This window comes from Doryrhamphus excisus, linkage group LG7 (assembly GCF_037039965.1).
Source record: "Doryrhamphus excisus strain RoL-2023G ecotype Guam linkage group LG7, RoL_Dexc_Guam_v1.1, whole genome shotgun sequence".
In the NCBI taxonomy this organism is placed as follows: domain Eukaryota; kingdom Metazoa; phylum Chordata; class Actinopteri; order Syngnathiformes; family Syngnathidae; genus Doryrhamphus; species Doryrhamphus excisus.
In genome coordinates, this window is record NC_136363.1 from 425,305 (window position 1) to 436,160 (window position 10,856).

At 45.5% G+C, this 10,856-nt stretch overlaps 2 protein-coding genes across 2 annotated transcripts; one reads left to right on the forward strand and one right to left on the reverse strand.

Moving 5' to 3' along the window:
* The first annotated feature begins 93 nt into the window (after positions 1-93).
* LOC131101430 (uncharacterized) lies at positions 94-9,282 on the forward strand. Its single transcript, XM_058046576.2, has 5 exons — positions 94-196; positions 631-1,374; positions 8,071-8,265; positions 8,365-8,587; positions 8,694-9,282. The coding sequence occupies exons 2-5, from the start codon at positions 753-755 to the stop codon at positions 8,884-8,886; spliced, it is 1,233 nt and encodes a 410-aa protein (XP_057902559.2). The 5' UTR covers positions 94-196; positions 631-752; the 3' UTR covers positions 8,887-9,282.
* LOC144899505 (uncharacterized) lies at positions 9,053-10,853 on the reverse strand. The gene is made up of 2 exons (XM_078791815.1): positions 9,876-10,853; positions 9,053-9,776 (listed from the first exon to the last, which is right to left on the reverse strand). Exons 1-2 carry the CDS (start codon positions 10,767-10,769, stop codon positions 9,735-9,737), a joined length of 936 nt encoding a protein of 311 aa, XP_078647941.1. The 5' UTR covers positions 10,770-10,853; the 3' UTR covers positions 9,053-9,734.
* Between the last annotated feature and the right edge of the window lie 3 nt (positions 10,854-10,856).

The window sequence follows — 10,856 nt, forward strand, 5'->3', positions numbered from 1 at the left end:
GCGCACCTGCCACACCTGCCTCACCTCCCCCATCTGCCTCACCTCCCCCATCTGCCTCACCTCCCCCACCTGCCTCACCTCCCTCACCTCCCCCACCTGCCACACCTCCCCCGCGAGTCCGCACTTCCTGTGAGTGAGGAGAAACAAACAGTCCAAACTTTTCCTCTCAGTTGCGCTGTCGGTGGAATAGACACAGGTGAGTCGGCATAATAGTCATGATAATAATAGTCACTGTTGGCTGAAAGAGCCAATGAAACTTAATGAAAGTAAGTCTTCGTGGCCACGTTGAAGCGACATTCCTACGTTGTTGCTGGTGAGCTAGCATAGCCGTCGGGTCCAAACAGCGAACAGGCCTCTTATCTCAACACTTCACCAACTATTTGACCACCAACACTAAAACGTGTCATATTGAACGAGTAATTGAGACACTCGGTGTGCGTGTTTTTTACACAAAGTCCGCCTTTTTGGCATTGAGTAATTAATGATATATTTACTTCATTTCCCAACAGCGCCGAGATAGAAAGGCGGTCAATGATTAGCCGCATTGGCCACCACCAGGGGGCGCCATTACAAACGGCTAAAACAGGCTGCTCGGTTGTTCCGCTTACTGAAATATGTTTGTCCTGTCAGGACGCCTGATGATGAACTCAGTGATGGCATTCATGCTACGGAAGATGTGCTTCTGACGGCCCTTTCACTGCTCCACATCCATTCCCCCAAGACCAAATACACACTTAGTATTTTGACAAAGTATGTCTGTCCAAGCCCCCGATGAGGAGACGAAGCTCTTGACCAACAGTGGTCAGCGAGCAGGAAGTGCCAAGACGTCAGACGGCGTGAAGAAGATGTGCGAGGAGGAACAGGAAGCCGCAGGCTGTCATCTCCTGGAGGATGCCACTCTGCCCTGGCCTGGAGACAAAGACGAGAAGACACAGGAGACAGACGCCGTCTCCTCCAGGATGGGACAATCCGAGTCAGAGGAGAAGGACACCGGGGTCAGCGGGGTCAGCCGGGACCCGTCCGAGGCTCACGACGAAGACGACGGGCTGAGCAAAGCCAAGTGGAGGGAGAGCATGCCCGAGGGAGACAAGTGGAGGGACGAGCTCTTGGAGCCGCAGCGGGACAGCAAGGGAGACGGCTCGTTGGCGGACGACGAGGAGGAGGAGGAGGAGGGGGAGGAGGAGGAAGTGACGGAGTCCCCCTGGATCTCCGAGAGAGCCGGCATGGGATTCACTCCACAGGTCAACATCGTACGGCGCTCCGGTCAGGAAACTCCCGTGGAGAGCCGACTGTCCATTGAGGACCACGCAGACGGGGAGGAACACGCAGCGCCCCCCTACGGCCACACCCGGACACGCCGCCACGACAAAGGCTGTGAGTACCAGATCGTGGACATCATTCCACACGCGATGCTAAAGAGACCTCCGCCAAGGCTTAGCTTGTACATTCACTATCTTCATATATTCCTTCATACTATATTCGCTCACGCATGCATGGGGAGAACATGCGAAAAGAGAGAAAACCCACACAGAGATGCCCGAGGGTGGAATTGAACCCTGGTCTCCAGTTGAGTGTGTGTGAGGTTTCCCCTGTTTTTTTCACCAGAAAAGTGCGTTAGAAGCGAGTTGAAAAAACGGAAACTTACGTTTTTTGTCAAAAATCACCAAATTTAAAACCTGGCTTTTTATGCCGTTTTTGGGTGCTTCTGAGGCCCCTGTTGAGTGCGTGTGAGGTTTCCCGTGTTTTTTCACCAGAAAAGTGCATTTTTTTTCAAGTTGAAAAAACTGAAAAAAACGACATACTAACCACTTACGTTTTTTTCAAAAATGGCAAAATTCAAACACTGGCATTTTATGCCATTTTTGGGTGCTTCTGAGGCCCCTGTTGAGTGTGTGTGAGGTTTCCCTTGTTTTTTCACCAGAAAAGTGCGTTAGAAGCGAGTTGAAAAAACTGAAAAAAGCGCCATACTAACCCCTTACGTTTTTTGTCAAAAATCACCAAATTTAAAACCTGGCTTTTTATGCCGTTTTTGGGTGCTTCTGAGGCCCCTGTTGAGTGTGTGTGAGGTTTCCCCTGTTTTTTCACCAGAAAAGTGCATTTTTTTTCAAGTTGAAAAAACTGAAAAAAACGACATACTAACCCCTTACGTTTTTTTCAAAAATGGCAAAATTCAAACACTGGCATTTTATGCCATTTTTGGGTCCTCCTGGGGCCCCTGTTGAGTGTGTGTGAGGTTTCCCTTGTTTTTTTCACCAGAAAAGCACATTTTTTTCAAGTTGAAAAAACTGAAAAAAACGACATACTAACCCCTTACGTTTTTTTCAAAAATCACCAAATTTAAAACCTGGCTTTTTATGCCGTTTTTGGATGCTCCTGGGGCCCCTGTTGTGTGTGTGAGGTTTCCGCTGTTTTTTTCACCAGAAAAGTGCATTTTTTTTCAAGTTGAAAAAACTGAAAAAAACGACATACTAACCCCTTACGTTTTTTTCAAAAATGGCAAAATTCAAACACTGGCATTTTATGCCATTTTTGGGTGCTTCTGAGGCCCCTGTTGAGTGCGTGTGAGGTTTCCCCTGGTTTTTTCACCAGAAAAGTGCATTTTTTTTCAAGTTGAAAAAAACGACATACTAACCCCTTACGTTTTCTTCAAAAATCACCAAATTTAAAACCTGGCTTTTTATGCCGTTTTTGGGTCCTCCTGGGGCCCCTGTTGAGTGTGTGTGAGGTTTCCCTTGTTTTTTTCACCAGAAAAGCACATTTTTTTCAAGTTGAAAAAACTGAAAAAAACGACATACTAACCCCTTACGTTTTTTTCAAAAATCACCAAATTTAAAACCTGGCTTTTTATGCCTTTTTTGGATGCTCCTGGGGCCCCTGTTGAGTGTGTGTGAGGTTTACGCTGTTTTTTTCACCAGAAAAGTGCATTTTTTTTTCAAGTTGAAAAAACTGAAAAAAACGACATACTAACCCCTTACGTTTTTTTCAAAAATGGCAAAATTCAAACACTGGCATTTTATGCCATTTTTGGGTGCTTCTGAGGCCCCTGTTGAGTGTGTGTGAGGTTTCCCTTGTTTTTTCACCAGAAAAGTGTGTTAGAAGCGAGTTGAAAAAACTGAAAAAAGCGCCATACTAACCCCTTACGTTTTTTGTCAAAAATCACCAAATTTAAAACCTGGCTTTTTATGCCGTTTTTGGATGCTCCTGGGGCCCCTGTTGAGTGTGTGTGAGGTTTACGCTGTTTTTTTCACCAGAAAAGTGCATTTTTTTTCAAGTTGAAAAAACGGAAAAAAACGACATACTAACCCCTTACGTTTTTTTCAAAAATGGCAAAATTCAAACACTGGCATTTTATGCCATTTTTGGGTCCTCCTGGGGCCCCTGTTGAGTGTGTGTGAGGTTTCCCTTGTTTTTTTCACCAGAAAAGCACATTTTTTTCAAGTTGAAAAAACTGAAAAAAACGACATACTAACCCCTTACGTTTTTTTCAAAAATCACAAAATTTAAAACCTGGCTTTTTATGCCGTTTTTGGATGCTCCTGGGGCCCCTGTTGAGTGTGTGTGAGGTTTCCGCTGTTTTTTTCACCAGAAAAGTGCATTTTTTTTCAAGTTGAAAAAACTGAAAAAAACGACATACTAACCCCTTACGTTTTTTTCAAAAATGGCAAAATTCAAACACTGGCATTTTATGCCGTTTTTGGGTCCTCCTGGGGCCCCTGTTGAGTGTGTGTGTGAGGTTTCCCTTGTTTTTTTCACCAGAAAAGCGCATTTTTTTCAAGTTGAAAAAACTGAAAAAAACGACATACTAACCCCTTACGTTTTTTTCAAAAATCACCAAATTTAAAACCTGGCTTTTTATGCCGTTTTTGGATGCTCCTGGGGCCCCTGTTGAGTGTGTGTGAGGTTTCCGCTGTTTTTTTCACCAGAAAAGTGCGTTAGAAGCAAGTTGAAAAAACTGAAAAAAACGACATACTAACCCCTTATGTTTTTTTCAAAAATGGCAAAATTCAAACACTGGCATTTTATGCCGTTTTTGGGTCCTCCTGGGGCCCCTGTTGAGTGTGTGTGAGGTTTCCCCTGTTTTTTTCACCAGAAAAGTGCGTTAGAAGCAAGTTGAAAAAACTGGAAAAAACGACATACTAACCCCTTAAGTTTTTTTCAAAAATGGCAAAATTCAAACACTGGCATTTTATGCCATTTTTGGGTGCGTCTGAGGCCCCTGTTGAGTGTGTGTGAGGTTTCCCCTGTTTTTTCACCAGAAAAGTGCATTTTTTTTCAAGTTGAAAAAACTGAAAAAAACGCCATACTAACCCCTTACGTTTTTTTCAAAAATCACCAAATTTAAAACCTGGCTTTTTATGCCGTTTTTGGATGCTCCTGAGGCCCCTGTTGACTGTGTGTGAGGTTTCCCTTGTTTTTTTCACCAGAAAAGTGCATTTTTTTCAAGTTGAAAAAACTGAAAAAAACGACATACTAACCCCTTACGTTTTTTTCAAAAATGGCAAAATTTAAATCCTGGCATTTTATGCTGTTTTTGGGTCCTCCTGTGGCCCCTGTTGAGTGTGTGTGAGGTTTCCCCTGTTTTTTTCACCAGAAAAGTGCGTTAGAAGCAAGTTGAAAAAACTGGAAAAAACGACATACTAACCCCTTAAGTTTTTTTCAAAAATGGCAAAATTCAAACACTGGCATTTTATGCCATTTTTGGGTGCTTCTGAGGCCCCTGTTGAGTGTGTGTGAGGTTTCCCCTGTTTTTTCACCAGAAAAGTGCATTTTTTTCAAGTTGAAAAAACTGAAAAAAACGACATACTAACCCCTTACGTTTTTTTCAAAAATCACCAAATTTAAAACCTGGCTTTTTATGCCGTTTTTGGATGCTCCTGAGGCCCCTGTTGAGTGCGTGTGAGGTTTCCCTTGTTTTTTCACCAGAAAACTGCATTTTTTTCAAGTTGAAAAAACTGAAAAAAACGCCATACTAACCCCTTACGTTTTTTTCAAAAATCACCAAATTTAAAACCTGGCTTTTTATGCCGTTTTTGGATGCTCCTGGGGCCCCTGTTGAGTGTGTGTGAGGTTTCCGCTGTTTTTTTCACCAGAAAAGTGCGTTAGAAGCAAGTTGAAAAAACTGAAAAAAACGACATACTAACCCCTTATGTTTTTTTCAAAAATGGCAAAATTCAAACACTGGCATTTTATGCCGTTTTTGGGTCCTCCTGGGGCCCCTGTTGACTGTGTGTGAGGTTTCCCTTGTTTTTTTCACCAGAAAAGCACATTTTTTTCAAGTTGAAAAAACTGAAAAAAACGACATACTAACCCCTTACGTTTTTTTCAAAAATCACCAAATTTAAAACCTGGCTTTTTATGCCTTTTTTGGATGCTCCTGGGGCCCCTGTTGAGTGTGTGTGAGGTTTACGCTGTTTTTTTCACCAGAAAAGTGCATTTTTTTTTCAAGTTGAAAAAACTGAAAAAAACGACATACTAACCCCTTACGTTTTTTTCAAAAATGGCAAAATTCAAACACTGGCATTTTATGCCGTTTTTGGGTCCTCCTGGGGCCCCTGTTGACTGTGTGTGAGGTTTCCCTTGTTTTTTTCACCAGAAAAGCACATTTTTTTCAAGTTGAAAAAACTGAAAAAAACGACATACTAACCCCTTACGTTTTTTTCAAAAATCACCAAATTTAAAACCTGGCTTTTTATGCCTTTTTTGGATGCTCCTGGGGCCCCTGTTGAGTGTGTGTGAGGTTTACGCTGTTTTTTTCACCAGAAAAGTGCATTTTTTTTTCAAGTTGAAAAAACTGAAAAAAACGACATACTAACCCCTTACGTTTTTTTCAAAAATGGCAAAATTCAAACACTGGCATTTTATGCCATTTTTGGGTCCTCCTGGGGCCCCTGTTGAGTGTGTGTGAGGTTTCCCTTGTTTTTTTCACCAGAAAAGCACATTTTTTTCAAGTTGAAAAAACTGAAAAAAACGACATACTAACCCCTTACGTTTTTTTCAAAAATCACAAAATTTAAAACCTGGCTTTTTATGCCGTTTTTGGATGCTCCTGGGGCCCCTGTTGAGTGTGTGTGAGGTTTCCGCTGTTTTTTTCACCAGAAAAGTGCATTTTTTTTCAAGTTGAAAAAACTGAAAAAAACGCCATACTAACCCCTTACGTTTTTTTCAAAAATCACCAAATTTAAAACCTGGCTTTTTATGCCGTTTTTGGATGCTCCTGAGGCCCCTGTTGACTGTGTGTGAGGTTTCCCTTGTTTTTTTCACCAGAAAAGTGCATTTTTTTCAAGTTGAAAAAACTGAAAAAAACGACATACTAACCCCTTACGTTTTTTTCAAAAATGGCAAAATTTAAATCCTGGCATTTTATGCTGTTTTTGGGTCCTCCTGTGGCCCCTGTTGAGTGTGTGTGAGGTTTCCCCTGTTTTTTTCACCAGAAAAGTGCGTTAGAAGCAAGTTGAAAAAACTGGAAAAAACGACATACTAACCCCTTAAGTTTTTTTCAAAAATGGCAAAATTCAAACACTGGCATTTTATGCCATTTTTGGGTGCTTCTGAGGCCCCTGTTGAGTGTGTGTGAGGTTTCCCCTGTTTTTTCACCAGAAAAGTGCATTTTTTTCAAGTTGAAAAAACTGAAAAAAACGACATACTAACCCCTTACGTTTTTTTCAAAAATCACCAAATTTAAAACCTGGCTTTTTATGCCGTTTTTGGATGCTCCTGAGGCCCCTGTTGAGTGCGTGTGAGGTTTCCCTTGTTTTTTCACCAGAAAAGTGCATTTTTTTCAAGTTGAAAAAACTGAAAAAAACGCCATACTAACCCCTTACGTTTTTTTCAAAAATCACCAAATTTAAAACCTGGCTTTTTATGCCGTTTTTGGATGCTCCTGGGGCCCCTGTTGAGTGTGTGTGAGGTTTCCGCTGTTTTTTTCACCAGAAAAGTGGATTTTTTTCAAGTTGAAAAAACTGAAAAAAGCGCCATACTAACCCCTTACGTTTTTTTCAAAAATCACCAAATTTAAAACCTGGCATTTTATGCCATTTTTGGGTGCTTCTGAGGCCCCTGTTGAGTGTGTGTGAGGTTTCCCTTGTTTTTTTCACCAGAAAAGTGCATTTTTTTCAAGTTGAAAAAACTGAAAAAAACGACATACTAACCCCTTACGTTTTTTTCAAAAATGGCAAAATTCAAACACTGGCATTTTATGCCATTTTTGGGTGCTTCTGAGGCCCCTGTTGAGTGCGTGTGAGGTTTCCCCTGGTTTTTTCACCAGAAAAGTGCATTTTTTTTCAAGTTGAAAAAAACGACATACTAACCCCTTACGTTTTTTTCAAAAATCACCAAATTTAAAACCTGGTTTTTATGCCGTTTTTGGATGCTCCTGGGGCCCCTGTTGAGTGTGTGTGAGGTTTCCGCTGTTTTTTTCACCAGAAAAGTGCTTTAGAAGCAAGTTGAAAAAACTGAAAAAAATGACATACTAACCCCTTACGTTTTTTTCAAAAATGGCAAAATTCAAACACTGGCATTTTATGCCGTTTTTGGGTCCTCCTGGGGCCCCTGTTGAGTGTGTGTGAGGTTTCCCTTGTTTCTTTTTTTCTTAATGTAACTAGTCTTCCATTAGCTAGACTTAGCTAGACTAGGTAATGTAAGACTAGGTAACTAGTCTTAGGTAGACTAGGTAATGTAAGACTAGGTAACTAGTCTTAGGTAGACTAGGTAATGTAAGACTAGGTAACTAGTCTTAGGTAGACTAGGTAATGTAAGACGAGGTAACTAGTCTTAGGTAGACTAGGTAATGTAAGACTAGGTAACTAGTCTTAGGTAGACAAGGTAATGTAAGACTAGGTAACTAGTCTTAGGTAGACAAGGTAATGTAAGACTAGGTAACTAGTCTTAGGTAGACTAGGTAATGTAAGACGAGGTAACTAGTCTTAGGTAGACTAGGTAATGTAAGACTAGGTAACTAGTCTTAGGTAGACTAGGTAATGTAAGACTAGGTGACTAGTCTTCCAGAGTTGTAGACCACAGGGTCCACGTGATGATTTTACGATCCACATGTGTATTTTTCTGTCCTGTCAGGCTGGCTGGAGGACCTGTGCGGCGAGAAGATGAAGCTGGTGTTGGCCACGGCGTCCGCGGCGCTCCTCTTCCCGTTCCTGGTTTGGGGGGGCTACGCCCTTCTGCCCTTTGACTCCCCGCTGCTCGCCAGCTCCCCTCTCAGGGTGGTGTACACACTGCGCTGCGCCATCTTTGCCGCCATCCCCGTGGTGCTGGGTAAGGCTTTTGGTGGGGGCGCACGTCACACGGCGGCCTGGCGCTGACCCGGCGCTGACCCGGCGCTGACCCGGCGCTGACCCGGCGCGGTGTTTGCAGGCATGGTGGTGCAGGGCGTGGCCAGGCTGCGCTACAGCGACGTCAAGCCGCGCTTCCAGAGCAAAGCGGTCGACGGGACGACGGCGATACACTGGCACTACGTCAACGAGTCGCTGGGCCTCTTCCTCTTCTTCGTCCTGCAGCTGGTTGTCATGGCGACGTACGTCAACCAGGACATGCTCAAACTGGTGCCGCTGCTCACCGTGGTCTTTGTTTTCGGAAGGTAAGATGTGCCGTGTCATGCTCATCCCCGCCGTGGCACACGTTTCTTCAACCGACCTTGCTGAACCACGACCTCATGCCCCCCCCCCCCCCCCCCCCCCCCCCAGGCTCATCTACTGGCTGTGCCTCTCGCTGGGCAGCAGCATCCGAGGCCTGGGCTTCGGCCTCTCCTTCTTCCCCGTGCTCGTCATGCTGGGCGCCAACCTCTACTTCGTCTGCTCGTCCGTGGGCCAGGAGGCCATCTTTGATGTGGAGCCGCCCCCCGTGCCTTCTCCCCCCAGCAAGCGCTGGTGGGGTTGACGCCAGCAGGAGGTGGGAAATTTGCTGCCGACAGAACTGGACTGGCATGGACTTCCCCAATGAAGACGGCCGGATGGCTAGCGATGGCGGTCCGGCCTAGCTTAAGCTACGCGACACTGGTTGAATAAACATTTGATTGGAAGGAGAAAAAAGGAGCTGAATGCGGTTCCTGGCTTTGTGGTTTAATATAGAAAATACAGTAAAACATACGCAAAAAGGAGAAGGTTTCAAGGGACTTGGATACTTTGGTACAACAAACACTTTTCCTGTAAAAGCGGTATAGAATTTCAATAACATCAGTGCATACTTTTGGATATGAAAATATACACAAAGTGTTTATCATTGAAGAAGAAAGGACATAGCGGACTAGCTCAACACAAGAGATTCGCTAGAAACGTCATCTTTAGTATTTCTAGTTGCTACATCAGCCCGCCTCCAGCAAGTCCCGCACTATAAATATATTCTACATGTGGATGACAACTGCAGCATCGTCACCGCTACGTCCTTTTATTGCATTGCTGATACCGCCCGCCTCGTCCTGTCGTGCAAAAGGAAAGCCGTCTGGTGAGAAGATGAGTCGGGAAGTCAAAACGTCGGCTCAACTCCACCAAATTCTACGCTCAACTTGTCAAAGCAAAACAACACAACCTACACCAGCCTACTTAGATTGTCTGTGAGCGGGGGGGGGGGGGGGGGGGGGCGATAGCACAACCCATCCGTGGCAGATGATGCTTGGGAAGGAAGTGGATGTCAAGGATGTACACTTTGCACTGCACCGGGTTAACAAGTCCACATTCCAAACGTGAAAACATCACATGGGGGCCGGGTGGACATGGCTGGGTCAAGCCTCAACAAGCTGCTGGGCTTTCCTTCAAATTGTGCTGCAGGAAGCTGGGAGGAGACTGGGAAAAGGCTAGGAAAAGGCTGGGACAAGACTGGGAAAAGGCTGGGAGGAGACTGGGAGGAGGCTGAGAGGAGACAGGAAAAAGGCTGGGAGGAGACTGGGACAAGACTGGGAAAAGGCTGGGAGGAGACTGGGAAAAGGCTGGGAGGAGGCTGAGAGGAGACTGGGAAAAGGCTGGGAGGAGGCTGAGAGGAGACTGGGAAAAGGCTGGGAGGAGACTGGGAGGAGACTGGGAGGAGGCTGAGAGGAGACTGGGAAAAGGCTGGGAGGAGACTGGGAGGAGGCTGAGAGGAGACTGGGAAAAGGCTGGGAGGAGGCTGGGAGGAGACTGGGAGGAGACTGAGAGGAGACTGGGAAAAGGCTGAGAGGAGACTGGGAAAAGGCTGGGAGGAGGCTGGGAGGAGACTGGGAGGAGACTGAGAGGAGACTGGGAAAAGGCTGGGAGGAGGCTGGGAGGAGACTGAGAGGAGACTGGGAAAAGACTGAGAGGAGACTGGGAAAAGGCTGGGAGGAGGCTGGGAGGAGACTGGGAGGAGACTGAGAGGAGACTGGGAAAAGACTGAGAGGAGACTGGAAAAAGGCTGGGAGGAGACTGGGAAAAGGCTGGGAGGAGACTGGGAAAAGGCTGGGAGGAGACTGGGAAAAGGCTGGGAGGAGACTGGGAGGAGACTGGAAAAAGGCTGGGAGGAGACTGGGAAAAGGCTGGGAGGAGACTGGGAGGAGACTGAGAGGAGACTGGGAAAAGGCTGGGAGGAGACTGGGAGGAGGCTGAGAGGAGACTGGGAAAAGGCTGGGAGGAGACTGGGAGGAGACTGGGAGGAGACTGAGAGGAGACTGGGAAAAGGCTGGGAGGAGGCTGAGAGGAGACTGGGAAAAGGCTGGGAGGAGGCTGGGAGAAAAGCAACATTAGCGCCATCTTGTGGGAGGAGGAAGCCAAAGCCAGCGGTGAAAGACCGGAGGTGTCCACTCCAAAGGTCATGACAAGCCAAGGTCCACACACGTTGGCGCCCACACAGCCACCAATCCCATCAAAGCATCCGTACGTGCTGCGACGTACGAGACGACA